Source organism: Anabas testudineus, chromosome 22, assembly GCF_900324465.2.
Source record: "Anabas testudineus chromosome 22, fAnaTes1.2, whole genome shotgun sequence".
NCBI lineage: Eukaryota > Metazoa > Chordata > Actinopteri > Anabantiformes > Anabantidae > Anabas > Anabas testudineus.
Genome location: NC_046630.1, coordinates 7,205,199 through 7,220,832, shown reverse-complemented (window position 1 = coordinate 7,220,832; position 15,634 = coordinate 7,205,199). Strand labels below are relative to the sequence as shown.

Below are 15,634 nucleotides of genomic sequence, written 5' to 3'. Positions count from 1 at the left end.
CAACTAACACCCTCTTCACCATTATTTTATTGTTATTATTAGTGTTATAAAGCCAGATACAAAGTACTCTGCTGAAGAAAACGTAGCCTTCACAACCGTGATAATAAACCACAATTTACTCAATGTTCTTTACAGAAAGAGCAAAGGTCTGTAAGGCATAAAGAATAAGAACACACACTGACAGAGCTTTTACTGATGAAAAATCAATTGAGTGCTTGAGTACAAGGATACTGCTAATGTAGGGGAACAAAGATAACACATAAATCAAATAAATACTAATAGTAGTGTAACGCTTCCTTCACCCTTTAACAGAAGGACAGCGCCCTGAGCTCATAAACTTTACTCCCAAAGTTAATTTATGAACACCCCTTAAGTGTAAAGAACAGAATGAAATGAATTAGTACAGTACTCCTTATAGTCTATTATTCTGTGTCAATCTATAAATCAGATCACCAAAACAACTATATTTACAAATTATATCCAAATTTATTAACTAAAAGAGAAAATAAATAAACGTACTTTTGATTAAGCCAAATAAAATATCAGCAGATTGCTGTCACATACAAGTACTATGTTCAACCTTTGAAAATAGGTGTAAACTACTTAATAAATTTCACAGTCATAAAACACAGTAACAAAAATCTGTACTGAAATAAAAGAAAACATTAATTAATATCACTTTCTTATTTCAACTCAATTTAGTGGGCCCACACACACACACCAGCCGGTGACCATATAGAAACCTGGTCGATGCTTGGGAACGTGGTGGCCAAAAACGTTGAAGCCCTTGCTAGCTGGTCGTTAGCCCGAAATGTTTGCAGAGTCAGTGCACGTTAAACGGCTACTTGACGTACTGTAGTCCACTGTGCTGTAGCGAGTGCAACAACAGGACTAACAAGCACAATATTCACCATAAAACTATACTTTTTCTCCTGTATGTCTCTGTCTCTCTCATTTACATTTTCTTTTTCCAGTCCAGCCTGCCGCTCGCTTCGCTGTCTCTCCTCTGCCTTCACCTCTCGACCTCTCTCTTCTCTAACTTCCGCCCCTCAGCCAATCACAATACACAACCACTGGCATGACACTTAATTTTCCAATCACATTAACGCGGCTAAACATCATTGATTGTTCAAAGAACAAGCACATGGCACACAGTACATCGCAACCAAACAACAATACACACTTTAACATCAAAGCACATTAGTTCTATCAACCTCAACATCAAATGAAGAAAACAAAGAAACTGAACACATCTGTAACTTTCTATAAAACAAAAGAACTAGTTATGCATAGTTGTTTGCATACTATTTAGAAGCCCAAGATATTAATCTGGGGGCTACAGTAGTAATAGTAATTTACAAACCTGGGCCATGTATGTAGATTAGAATATGATGAATATTATTTTAGGCATCTTCACAGAAAGCAGACTTGCTGAAGGGAACGTCGTAATAATAACAGTAATTATGCTTTAACAATGGGTTTTTAGACTAACATAGATAACAATGGCTGGACGATTAATACAAAACTACTGATTGAAGCTAACAGATAACAGCCTGCTCAGAACTAGACTGGCTCTGTGTTTAACATGCAGTGTAATATACAAGGGTGGCATGGTGGTGTAGTGGCTAGCACTGTCATCTCATCATGTGTCTGCATGGGTTCTCTCTGAGTACTCTGGCTTCCTTCCACCATCCAAAAACATGCATGTACATTGAAAGGCATGTTGAAAGACAACACACTTGCAAAGTCCTGAATGACGAGAAAGTGCGAGTGGGAATAGGCGTGGATGGACGTCAGGGTAAGAAAGGTTGTCTTTAACCCACACTTCCTGATGTAGCATGTCAGTTCTGTATCATCAACTCAGAAGTAACTAGAAAAACCTGTACTGACTCCTTTTGTACATAATTTATCTTGCATACAGTTTGTTATCATGTTTCTGGGAGAGAAATATAGACCAGGAACAGGAAGGACATTTTGTAACATAAGCCAAATGTGGACATGTAAACTGATGAATCATAGCGGGGCAGTCCATTTAGTATATCTGATAGTTAATGACATGTACTGTGTGAATATGTTTCTGTACCATTGTAATTCAGAAAATATAGGAGGAGGACTTTATACCGGTGCTGATAAGCTTGCCTCAAGTCACAATGTTCAGTTAGTACTATGCACCTTACCTGTTTTGTAAGTGTCTGGTTTCGTCTCTCAGATTACCAGCCGTCCTACCCTGCCAATGAATGTTGCTGTCTATCAAGACAGAATTCAGGGCAGATAGTGAACTTTCCTCTGTACATTTTAGGTGTAAACAAAATGAGTGTGATAGCATTATATAGCATGTTCACCATTAAATCATTTTAGAACTAGAGGATCTTAACAATAACCAACAAGTCCTCAAATTAATTTACAAAATGCATTGTTTGTACACAAACGACATGGAGCATAAAACCTACTAAATTCTAAATTGATGAGTTATCAGATGCATCTACACAGCCTAATGTAGTCTGGTTAGTTTAATGCTAGACTATTTGGTGTTTCTAATAATGTGCCCCTATCATATAGACATATGTAAATAGAGGACGACTAGAAACCACTTTTAAATGAATACAGTCTTCTGTATGTGCAGATTCAAAACAAATAGAGGAATCATTATATCTGTGATTTAAAAAACATAATTTAATAATTTCAGCAAGCTTTAGTCATCATTGTGCTTGTGTTGTTCTTCTTATATATATATATATCTAATCTCTCTATGATTTCTATTTATGCCTCAGGTTGAGAATAAACCTTTTCATTGACTGAATGGACAAGTCAAGGCATTTAAGAGTGGTATACATTTTTCTCTTCATTGCTACCCTCATCTTCATCTTTAACATCAGTGTGAGAACACCCAGGAAGTCGATCCCACCACCACGTGGGGCTCTGGACACTTGCCCATTTCAAATATCTGACCAGTCCATCACCCCACTAGAAAATACAAAGCATTTCCTGGTGTCAGCCTACATGGACCAGAGAGTGAGGGGTTATGACATACGCATCATTAGTATATTCAGGAGAGACTCCATCCAAACCCTTTCCTGTCTAACTTCATAGAAGATCGCAAGGAAGTCAAGTGTGATGCTTTGTTTCAGAAATCTGTCAGTTATCTTATCCTTGGCTCCAGGGACAGGGTAAAACATTTCAAATGGAAGCTCTTTCTCCTCTTGATAGCTGTCTTCATCTTAATCATCACTGAGAGAACCCCCCGAATATACAGATTGATCACACAGATACATGGATCTACGAACACTTGCCCATTTCAAATATCTAACCAGTCCATCACCCCACTAGAAAATACAAAGCATTTCCTGGTGTCAGCCTACATGGACCAGAGAGTGAGGGGTTATGACATACGCATCATTAGTATATTCAGGAGAGACTTAATCCAAACCCTTTACTGTCTATTCTGCTGTGCAGGCCACTTATCAACTACAACTCCAGTAACAGTTTCACTGCACTCAGACCGATTGGTTTTCCCCTTCAGCGCTACAGACGTCATGTGTCAGATTCATTTTCTCTAAATACTAATAAAAACCTAGTAGAAAATAATCTGTGATTGACTGATATTAAAACATAAAAACAACTAGATTAGCAACAATCACACAATTAAATACATCAATGTCACATGCCCAAGGAAATCCTTGGAATAATGACCTTCAAAAAGCTAAATGGAGTCAGGCATTAGCATACCTGGAATAAACTTAGTGTGGAGTGGTGGACTAGAGCTACTTAGACTGAAGAAAACCACCATGTGGTTAATCCTGCTGTACTTGTTCTATTATTTCTTCGGATATGCTGAAAATCTCAATAAAGCCACTATTTGCAGCACAATAAGAAGGGTAACACTGGCAAAAAAAAAAAAATCACTTGTCCAGGTGTTTATAACCTTCCCTGGCCACAGACGTCCCTTCCACATCAGGGGGGGTTCTACAAGATTGCAAGGTAACATAGATTACAAATAACACCTGGCTTGACTTAGCTGCACCTTCAAACGTCCAACGGAAAAAACCTGCACACTGACATGATTCTATTCAGACAGTTTAGCTATTGCTAGTTAGAAAAAACACACAACATGCAACTCAGGTGCAATTAAGTTTCTGTTTTGTTCTGTTAGATGTGTTAAGATATTTACCTTTTCCTGTATTATTTCTATTATCTTTTGTATGTATGTTTCTCTGTGTAGTGGCTACTGCAACACCAGACTTTCTGGAATTAATAAAGAATCTATCTAACCTGACTCTGCTTTAATAATAACTCACAGCCCATCAAGAAACTGTGGATCAAGCTGACATGTCATGTTAGTGCTGTTAGTCATAACATGTTATTACTCATAACAAAAGTGCTATCCATTTCTATCCAAATAGAAGTGTTTGGTATTTGGGGGAGCAAGATTAAAATGCCAGACACTAGTGAATAGAGCAAATAGGAATTTATTGTAATGAGGGAGGAAACTGACTAGAAAACAAAAAGAACAGCAATAAACTTGGCAGGGCACAATCCAGTGAGGCATAAAGTAACAACCAAAAAACTAGAGATACAAAAGAAAACTACAAAAAAGGGAACAACTAAGGGCTCAGCAAGAGTAACAACAGAAAACACACAACACATCACACACAAGGAAAGAAACTAGACGGGGCCACAAGGCTGGAGATGAGTGGGAGGACTAACATAAACAATGACAATCTAGCAGGGGAGTGAAGTCAGGGAGGTGCTGAAATAGAAGGGGACAGGAGGACCAAGTGCAATCAATCAAAGAGAGAGTGTTAGGGGAGAAGCAGTTCAAGTGATCAAGGTGATTGAGTAAAGTGAAGACAGACGGAACTGAAGCAAACTGGAAGTGGGGCAAAAGCACGACACAGGAAGCGTCAACAGGATCATTACAATGAGTGCATATAAATGATTAAACAAATATATTTACATTATTATACTGTAATAAAAAAGCTACAACTACAAGAGCCATGGAGAGTCTTCTGCTTGTTGTCTTCTGATGTCTGCTTGTGCTGTTAAACATGACCAGATTCTGTTAAACTGTGCTGCTTTAACGTGAGACAAGATGCACTTGTCCATTTGTTTATAACTCTAGTCACAGAAGTCACTTTCACACCAAGTAGGAGTTCTACAAGATATCAAAGTACTTCCTTTTTTACACTAATGATTAGAAATATCAAAATCTTGCTGGGCATAGTTACAATACAGTGTTGGCTGAAATTTTATGTTATAGAGCCAAATTTTTCAAATGTTTCTACATTTCAAACATGAAATAAAAAATAGAAACTAAACGGCCCTGCAAAAAAGGAACTTATCGAGTCAGACGGCAAAAGGACAGCTGCTTGAGCATCACCTGGGGTCTAACTGTCTATTGCTGTAAGTATTGTTTTTTTTTATTTCTACTTAAGCAAGTTTGAATACAAACATTCACAATCAGTGTATGCAGCAGCAGAAAGAGCCTCACAGGCAATAACACAGAGACAGTCCAGCTCAATGAAAGCAAACAAAATACAGAGACTTGACTATTGCAAAAGTGAATACTGCCTGCACATGCAACTATGAGTGCATTTGTGGTCATGCAAATGCAGTCAAAATTATGGTAACCTAGTCAATTACAACTTGCTAATCACTAAATAATTACCCAATAATCGTTTCACAATTTAAATTAAATAAGTGCAATTAGTGTAAAACTAGTTTGAAATGTGTGTAGTGTTACAGCACTATTTCAACTAATTTACTTAATTAATAATCACATTTACTAGTAGTTACCTCATAATTACCAACAAAGTAAGAGTTAGAAATTTACCTGAAATAATTAGTAATTTAAAGTTGGCTTATGGAATGAGAAATTTAATTCTTTTGGGTTTACATTTAAAACTGAGTCTTCCAGAGATTCCAGTTGCCCAATGATTATAAAAGTATGTAACACTGTGAAATCAAAAAACTCAAAGCCCATGACATGATGAGCAGCATTTTATTAGTATATACTATATACTATCTTTATACTATATACTAATAAAATGGTGCGCATCATCTCATCTATGTACTACAGACATACTAGAACTAGTACATTATCTGAAGAACTATAAATAAATAGATTGATAGACAATACTGTTCAATTGCTGGGTAATTAGCAAGTTGAAATATACTAGGTTACTACAATAATATATTTCTTTAAATAATTTAACTCCTTTATTCTTTAAGAAGGTATTATTAATGTTATAAATTCATGTTTGCTGTTTTTTTATTAAAAGTAGTGACTGGTGTAAACAGTCTCAGATTAACAGAGAAATTCATGCAGTGAATGGTGGAACTGCCTCGTACCTTTTATTGCAGGCTACATGTGGGTGTGTGGCTGCAGCTGTGCAATAAGTAGAGTTTAAACATTGAAACAGCATTAAAACTACCACTTACATACTGCCTATCGTTATCTTCTGTGTGTTCGACTCATTTTTATTACTTACAAAGTGTACTACACAGTCTGGACAGATTACAAGCTGAACAGTCACAGCTGAAGAACCAATGAGCGCAGGGTGCAGAATACAGTAACTCTGTGTACTCTACCTGTCTGGAGTAGAACATCATCGGTTTCACAACTGGAGGAGAGCACTGACTGCACTTCAGCTTCGAGTGAGTTACTCTATGTTAAAATGAGTATAATATAATGTTAAAACCATTGTTACCATGTTAAATTATATATTTTGAATTAGTTTTGTTGACTTCTAAATGGCGTAGCTGTAGCACTGTCTGCCAGCAGTGAAACCATTTTTTGAATGCTGTGTGACTGTGTGATAGTCGCTTTCAGGTCTGTTGATCGTTTGATTTCACCACTACATTGATGTCAAAAATGAATTAACAATAACCAGCATTTAAAACAAACAGAAGTAACTTAAAATACCTACATCACACCTTTTCACTCCTGGTATTGAGAGAAAGGAGAACAAGCACTTTTTTGTATAAAGATAAATATAAACTAAGAATGAGAGAGACCATGTCAGAATGAAGGACTGCGTTATCTTTACCTGTGTCAGCTTCTCTCCAGCAGCCACAGACAGTTGCAGCCGTCACTCTTCCTCACACAAGCAGACAGAAGGCCTATTAGTGCAGAACAGAGTTCATTAGATCCACCAGAAGCATGCTGCCACACCTAAATGTATCGGAGCATTTGTTAGCTCAGTAATAAACAAGCCTGTGCTGCATGTCAGTTATTATTTAACCTCTGTTATTGTACACATTACTTTTAGGATAAATTCAACTATTATTTTACTTCTATTGTTTTTTATTATGTTGGACAAGCAGAACTAAGCATTACTGTTTACAATTTTAATTATTTCATTCATCACCAGTTGTTATGAGGCCTGGGAACTGTATAGGTGCAATGGACTTCTTACTTTTACATAAACCATGTGAGAGAAACCAGGTCATCACATAGTATGCAGAGAGAAAACCTACTCAAAGTTTTTACCAAACTAAATAGTTTTTACACAGATCTCTGTTTTTTGTTTTACACATTGCTGTACCTTCATTTCATCTGTCCACCAGACATGTTTCAAGTAGTGCTGATTAATTAGCAGCTGTTTCACCTACAGTTTAATCACAGTCACACCTGTTAAGAAGATGTTACTGGAGTAATGTTTTGCTGTGTTTTGCTCAAATTTAATGTCTCTAACTGTGATTCCTACTTCTTCCCTCAGGTAGGGAATCTATCTTGTCTTTGACTCTATGGAGAAGACAAGACAATTAAAATTGAAGTTCTTCCTCTTCATCATTGCCATCTTAATCTTTATTATCATCATCACCACTGTGAGAACACCCATGATATACAGGTCAATCTTACCACCACGTGGGGCTCTGGACACTTGCCCAGTTCAAATGTCTGACCAGTCCATCACCCCACTAGAAAATACAAAGCATTTCCTGGTGTCAGCCTACATGGACCAGAGAGTGAAGGGTTTTGATATACGCATCATTAGTATATTCAGGAGAGACTCCATCCAAACCCTTTACTGTCTATTCTGCTGTGCAGGCCACTTATCAAATACAACTCCAGCAACAGTTTCAGTGCACTCAGACCACTTTGGTTTTCCCTTCAGCGCTACAGACGTCATGTGTCAGATTCCTCCAAACTGTGAAGCTACACATGTCACTCTTCTCACACAGCCAGATGGTGTGGAGGTATCAAACCAGAGATGGCTCCCACTAAAAAATAAGAAGACCAGTAGAGAGGAGGAGAAAACATTTCAGTTTGACTTCACAGTCTGTATCTCCACCCTGTATGGAGAATACAACAATGTGCTACAGTTTGCTCAGACGCTGGAGATGTACAGGTCAGAACAACAACAGCACAAGTGTCATTAGAGTGCCTGTATATATTTGCTGTAAATGTTCTTTCTCTTATGTTTGACATTGGACAAAATCATCTGCAAAAAAAATATAATGAATCTTCCTGAATTTTAACAACTGAACATTTACCTTGTTTTGCCACAGGTTGCTGGGTGTGGGCAGGGTGGTGATCTATAACAACAGCGCTGGCCCAGAACTCAACCGCCTGTTAAAGACCTACAGCGAGGAAGGATTGGTGGAGATGGTTGAATGGCCAATCCACAAGCATCTGAATCCATCTCATGGTTGGCTTTTCTCAAAGCATGGTGGAGACCTGCAATACTACGGCCAGCTGGTCACACTTAATGATTGTATTTACAGATCCATGGTTCGGTCCCGTTATGTTCTGTTGAACGACATAGATGAGATAATAATGCCGTACCAACATGACAACCTGAAGAGCATGATGGACATGCTCCAACAGCAGCATCCAGATGTAGGTTGTTTTGTGCATTTGCTAATTTTACATTTTACCCAAACATATGTCATATTTTGAATTTCTTTGTGTTTTATTTTCTTTCCAATTTTTTACTAAAACTGAGTCCATGTGTTGCAGGCAGCAATGTTCCACATAGAGTCCCATGTGTTTCCCTATAAATTTTTTACAAAAGGCAAAGACACCCCCCTGCCTCGGTGGCGTGGGGTGCCAGGCTTTAATATTCTGGAGCGCATCGTCAGGGAGGACCCTGATAAAAAAATATTTCACCCCCTGATAAAAAAATATTTCACCCCCTCAGCCGAGGTAGGAGGACGTCTTTGACAATTTAATGAAATAATCATAATAAATAAAGAAATTTATCATAAATAACTATAAGTGATTGTGTGGCTGACCACGTGTGAATGTTTGATGTATGTCACTCTACTTTAGGTTAGTGGAGCAGACCTCAGTGCATTATGTTCTCAAGATGTTTGGACAAAAGTACAAGGTTCCAATGGACATCTGTCGGCTCGTTCACTGCCCAACAGTTCCCCAGAATGAACGGCTGCTCAGTCAGCACAAGGACACTCGATTGTTGGACTTTAAAGACAAAGTGATGCCAAGAGTGACTGAGATGCTGAGGAGAGGAGGTCTGCTGAGTTCAGACGGAGAAAGTTAAAACAGGACAAAGAGTAAATGACTCTTTCCACATACAACAGTATTTGTCTTTAGCGATATTCTATTAAATAATGATAATAATGCCAAATTCAAACTCTTATCAAGCTCTTTCTCCAACCTTATCTTCATGCGTAATATTCTCCTAAAATCATGGTTTCAATTTGCTGCTCACATGTTTATGTGAGACTAAAATTATGTATATAGAGCAGCTCAATGTGACAAATGATTTTCACAAAGAGATGAATGAGCCTTTAAGTGCTGAAAAATGTTTACGGTACTCAATCTATGGTTGGTTATTTGATATGCACAGTGATTATTGAATGATTCTGTTTAGGGTTTATGTTAGTAATGGTGTGCGGTGAGTTTAATATTTTAAAGTTTGATTTAAAAGTTATTTTAACTGCTTTTCCCCAATTGGGCACATTATCATATGTTGCAGCTCCCCAAGGAAAATCACCCACCCATGCTTGTTGTTATTCATGCCATTAAGAGTCTGCAGTTTACTCTCATATTAAATTATCTTTCTTTTTCTCCATCCAGCTGCTCCACTTATTTCTTTTATGTGTCATTTCTGACATATTTGGATGGCCTATTTAGAATAAAATATAATAGAAAAGAACAGAATAGAAGAGAATCAACTTTCTTGAACAGGTATTTTAGCACATACTATACAAGGACAGTATACATTACTCAACATGCAGACAATTTACAAGATACAGATAATATAAAAAATGTCATAAAGCAAACAATATTCAAATGTTGCAATGCAATTCTTTGTTTGGGAATTGTACAGTATACAGTACATAGCATGTAAGTATGCACTGAATTCAGGAAAAGATACAATAATAAAAGTTAAAAAAAAGTCTCTTCTTGTGTCCAAGGGCAGAAGTTGCAAGTGATTGTTTATCTGCAGTTCTTACTGTATGCTCAGATCCTTTACACAGCTTTTTGTTAATAAGAGATGTCTGTCACAGTCACAGACTTTCAACATACTCACAGATGCTTAAATAGCACTGTAATGGCACCTGGAGCACCAGGCCTTCATTATAGTGGAAATAATCATAAACACTTGGTTATTAATGTAGAATCCTCACGATTATATTATGTTGCAGCACTAAATTTCATTTTGACCTGTCACAATTCCTTTGCCGATATCGGCAATGACGTCATTGCCATTGCCACTTTAGCATTAACATTACAGTTATCTGCAGTGTATCTTAAATGTCAAAACTGTAATCAAAGATGTCCAAAACTACATTTTCACTAGTCACAATTGCAATTAATCTTTATTAGTACTTTGACTCACTCAGAATGACTCATAGTGTTGAATGGCAAAACTAGTTTAAGATATCTACAATTCAGTTTTGCTTCTCCATAAAGTAAATTCCAGGTATTTCTTACTACATTTCGACCAGTCACAATTCAAATAAAAGATATCTTTAATTGGCCTCATTTTAAAGATATCTTTATTACCTTTTTTGATGTCTCAAACTTATACACATTAATAGTGGCACTAGTAATATTCCTAGACATCACTAGTCGCAATACAATTGTAAATATCTTCAATTGTAATTTTGACAATAATGTGAATCCTGTCTACCTTGTATTTAAATGTGCAATTTCCTACGGTCTCGCAACCAAGGTGAGCTGCTGCGTAAGTGCACGTAAGGAGTGGCCAGAGGCTGCAATACAGGTTCAGGTAGTGGATGACACCAGACAGTAACAGAAAGGAAAATTATTTGATACTAGCTGAATACACGTTTGGTAAGTCCGTTTTTATACTAGATAATATTTTGGGAGCTGACTAGATGTTCTTAATTGTATAAAAAAAATCCTCTTCAGAGTAACGAATTATATTATTAATTAAATATACTCCTGCAAAAGGTAAAGTATTTCCATCTGAATTGTAGTGTAAAGTATCATAATATTTAAATGTTCTAGTGACTAGTACTTGGGTTAATGTACTCCGGTATGTTTCGATGAATATTCGGCCACCGTGTTACAAACTGAATAACGTTATTTTCTTTTCTAAATTAAATTAGATTCATGTAAGTTAAATAGATACCAGCAAATACATTTAAAAAAATTGATACCAAATAGATGTTTTATTCTTAGATTAGTGCACTTAAAATGGCATCTGATCAGACAACACCGATGTTTCAGTAGGTACAGAGAAAAGCAAACAGAATACCGAAGAGGTCGACGTCTGTTTTTATTTTTTTAGTGTTTTTATCCAAAATACTAGACCGAAAAAAAAAACACTTATATGGACATTTTGAAGACGGTGAGCGTTAAAGGTAGGAAGTCGTCACTATATGTGCAGAAGCAACAGGTGCTGTGTTGTAGATATCCTTGAACCATGAACTGAAAAGTTGGCCAATGGGGGTAAAGTAATTCAGTTTAAGGATAGAGTCAAAGCCAGAGCTAAAGCGTGAAGTCTGCATATAGGGGGCAGTTTACTGGAAGTAGGAACAGAGAGTTTGATGATCCTATAGAACAAAAACAACAGACTCCAACTCCTGAGAGTGATATGGACAATCAGACAAGACAACCAGAGAGTCATCTGAGTGTAAACTTCAATTTGATTATCCCTTAAGAACGTGGATCTGCAACTTAGAAGACCAGAAATGTTGCAAAAGGTTACAGCAAAGACGCAGGTGTTTGGACTACAGGAAGACTTTTTCTGCAACTGCAGATATGATGTCAGTACACAGATGTAACAGGCAGCTTAGTATGATTTTACTAGACTGGTGTTAAAACAGCCTACCTGTGACGTTTACAGTAGACGCACTTATATTTTCTATAAACATAAAAACACTTGCTGAGCACAATGCTCGGGCATAAGATAATGAAAATGGTTTCACACTGGACCTATTAGTGCTGCTTAACTACTAATATATCTCTGGTGCACATATGTGTTAACGTAGGGGATACCCAAAGGGCACAATGTTACAAGAGGAGTGAATAACTTGTACTTTTATGTACAGTGGATTGAACTTTGGTTTAGAAGTTACTCCTGACTTCTGAAATTTACCATCTTCTTTCTCAGATCTGAAATTAGCTCTGTCCTATTGCACTGTGTGTTGATCAGTCTAATAAATGTCCTCTGATAAATACTGTTTATGCTGGCACAAATTCAGCCATGATTACCAACAGAAACTTAACATTTCAGAACTTGTAGCACCACTAAACTAAAATCGAAGTGGGTGTGACACTGACTTTTAAGTAATCTTTCATCTTTAATCTTTCATCTAATCATGATTTTACCTGGGGGAGAGCAGGTTCTACAGTTAAGTAGTTGACATTGACCTAACGTATGAAACTGTCTCATGGTGATCATACTTGTAATTCTAGCTTGCAGCTCAACCAGTAATTGATTTATGCTTAAACTCTGTTTGTAGCCAGTTGCATAGTTCCTGTGTGGTTGTGCTAAAAGACGTTGCAATGCCAGACGTAACAACGCAATGATTCATGCATTCAAAATGTAGTGCCAGTTCAGGTGCAAATGATTTTATTGTATTAAAGTTGTAATATGTTTTCATTATTGTTGTAATATTGTTGTATGCTGGTGTTATCCAGCCATGTTTGTGATTATTCTGCAGCTGTTTTAACTACAGTTTAATCACATTCACTCCTGTTAAGAAGATGTCACTGGAGTAACGTTTTGCTGTGTTCCTCAGATTTAATGTCTCTAACTGTGATTCCTACTTTTTCTGCCTCAGGTTGGGAATCTCCCTTTTCTTTGGCACTATGGACAAGACAAAGCCATTTACATTTAGGTTATTCCTTTTCATTATTGCTATTTTCATCTTTATTATGATCATCACCACTGTGAGAACACCAAGGACCTACAGGTCAATCCCACCACCACGTGGGGCTCTGGACACTTGCCCATTTCAAATATCTAACAAGTCCATCACCCCACTAGAAAATACAAAGCATTTCCTGGTGTCAGCCTACATGGACCAGAGAGTGAAGGGTTTTGATATACGCATCATTAGTATATTCAGGAGAGACTCCATCCAAACCCTTTACTGTCTATTCTGCTGTGCAGGCCAGTTATCAAATACAACTCCAGTAACAGTTTTAGTGCACGAAGACCACTTTGGTTTTCCCTTCAGCGCTACAGACGTCATGTGTCAGATTCCTCCAAACTGTGAAGCTACACATGTCACTCTTCTCAAACAGCCAGATGGTGTGGAGGTATCAAACCAGACATGGCTGCCAATAAAAAATAAGAAGACCAGTAGAGAGGAGGAGAAAACATTTCAGTTTGACTTCACAGTCTGCATCTCCACCCTGTTTGGAGAATACAACAATGTGCTACAGTTTGCTCAGACGCTGGAGATATACAGGTCAGAACAACAACAGCACAAGTGTCATTAGAGTGCCTGTATATATTTGCTGTAAATGTTCTTTCTCTTATGTTTGACATTGGACAAAATCATCTGCAAAATAAATATAATGAATCTTCCTGAATTTTAACAACTGAACATTTGCTTTGTTTTGCCACAGGTTGCTGGGTGTGGGCAGGGTGGTGATCTATAACAACAGCGCTGGCCCAGAACTCAACCGCCTGTTAAAGACCTACAGCGAGGAAGGATTGGTGGAGATGGTTGAATGGCCAATCCACAAGCATCTGAATCCATCTCATGGTTGGCTTTTCTCAAAGCATGGTGGAGACCTGCAATACTACGGCCAGCTGGTCACACTTAATGATTGTATTTACAGATCCATGGATCGGTCCCGTTATGTCCTGTTGAACGACATAGATGAGATAATAATGCCGTACCAACATGACAACCTGAAGAGCATGATGGACATGCTCCAACAGCAGCATCCAGATGTAGGTTATTTTGTGCATTTGATAATTTTACATTTTACCCAAAAACTTATGTCATATTTTGAATTTCTTTGTGTTTTATTTTCTTTCCAACTTTTAACTAAAACTGAGTCCATGTGTTGCAGGCAGCGATGTTCCACATAGAGTCCCATGTGTTTCCCTATAAATTCTTTACAAAAGGCAAAGACACCCCCCTGCCTCAGTGGCGTGGGGTGCCAGGCTTTAATATTTTGGAGCGCATCTACAGGGAGGACCCTGATAAAAACATATTTCACCCACGAAAGATGATAATTCAGCCGAGGTAGGAGGACGTCTTTGACAATTTAGTAATAAATAAAGAAATAATCATAAATAATTATATAGGTTAATAAGTGATTGTGTGGTTGACCATGTGAATGTTTGATGTACGTCACTCTACTTTAGGTTAGTGGAGCAGACCTCAGTGCACGATGTTCTCAAGATGTTTGGACAAAAGTACAAGGTTCCAATGGACGTCTGTCGGATGATTCACTGCCCAACAGTTCCCCAGAATGAACGGCTGTTCAGTCAGTATGAGGACACTCGATTGTGGGACTTTAAAGACAAATTGATACAAAGAGTGAATGAGATGCTGAGGAGAGGAGGTCTGCTGAGTTCAGACCGGGAGAGTTAAAACAGGACAAAGAGTAAATGACTGTTTCCACCTGCAACAGTATTTGTCTTTAGCGATGTTCTTTTAAATAATGATAATAATGCCAAATTCAAACTCTTATCAAGCTCTTTCTCCAACCTTATCTACATGCGTAATATTCTCCTAAAATCATGGTTTCAATTTGCTGCTCACATGTTTATGTGAGACTGAAATTATGTATATAGAGCAGCTCAATGTGACGAATGATGAAGAGATGAATGAGCCTTTAAGTGCAGAAAAATATTTACGGTACTCAATCTATGGTTGGTTATTTGATATGCGCAGTGATTATTGAATTATTCTGTTTAGGGTTTATGTTAGTAATGGTGCACAGTGTGTTTCAGTTTGATTTAAAAGTTATTTTAACTGCTTTTCCCCAATTGGGCACATTATCATATATTGCAGCTCCCCAAGGAAAATCACCCACCCATGCTTGTTGTTATTCATGCCATTAAGAGTCTGCAGTTTACTCTCATATTAAATTATCTTTCTTTTTCTCCATTCAGCTGCTCCACTCATTTTTTGTCATTTCTCAAATATTTGGATGGCCTATTTAGAACAGAATATAATAGAACAGAATAGAATCAGCTTTCTTGAACAGGTATTTTAGCACATACTA

The 15,634-nt window shown here is 37.4% G+C and overlaps 2 protein-coding genes across 2 annotated transcripts; both read left to right on the top strand.

The window, feature by feature from the left end:
• The first annotated feature begins 477 nt into the window (after positions 1–477).
• Positions 478–9,503, top strand: LOC113148467 (beta-1,4-galactosyltransferase galt-1-like). The gene is made up of 5 exons (XM_026340168.1): positions 478–3,068; positions 8,025–8,351; positions 8,512–8,842; positions 9,144–9,148; positions 9,275–9,503. Exons 1-5 carry the CDS (start codon positions 2,800–2,802, stop codon positions 9,501–9,503), a joined length of 1,161 nt encoding a protein of 386 aa, XP_026195953.1. The 5' UTR covers positions 478–2,799.
• Positions 9,504–11,184: 1,681 nt separating this feature from the next.
• Positions 11,185–15,516, top strand: LOC113147861 (beta-1,4-galactosyltransferase galt-1-like). Its single transcript, XM_026339134.1, has 5 exons — positions 11,185–11,266; positions 13,225–13,857; positions 14,018–14,348; positions 14,471–14,646; positions 14,769–15,516. Exons 2-5 carry the CDS (start codon positions 13,253–13,255, stop codon positions 14,995–14,997), a joined length of 1,341 nt encoding a protein of 446 aa, XP_026194919.1. The 5' UTR covers positions 11,185–11,266; positions 13,225–13,252; the 3' UTR covers positions 14,998–15,516.
• The last annotated feature ends 118 nt before the right edge of the window (positions 15,517–15,634 follow it).

Excerpts from the sequence above, each read along its gene's own strand:
- LOC113148467 (XM_026340168.1), top strand. The coding sequence starts at position 2,800 with ATGGACAAGTCAAGGCATTTAAGAGTGGTATACATTTTTCTCTTCATT. Across the intron at positions 3,069-8,024 it reads AGGAGAGACTCCATCCAAAC|CCTTTACTGTCTATTCTGCT; the intron begins CCTTTCCTGTCT and ends CTCCATCCAAAC. Across the intron at positions 8,352-8,511 it reads CAGACGCTGGAGATGTACAG|GTTGCTGGGTGTGGGCAGGG; the intron begins GTCAGAACAACA and ends GTTTTGCCACAG.
- LOC113147861 (XM_026339134.1), top strand. The coding sequence starts at position 13,253 with ATGGACAAGACAAAGCCATTTACATTTAGGTTATTCCTTTTCATTATT. Across the intron at positions 13,858-14,017 it reads CAGACGCTGGAGATATACAG|GTTGCTGGGTGTGGGCAGGG; the intron begins GTCAGAACAACA and ends GTTTTGCCACAG. Across the intron at positions 14,647-14,768 it reads AAGATGATAATTCAGCCGAG|GTTAGTGGAGCAGACCTCAG; the intron begins GTAGGAGGACGT and ends ACTCTACTTTAG.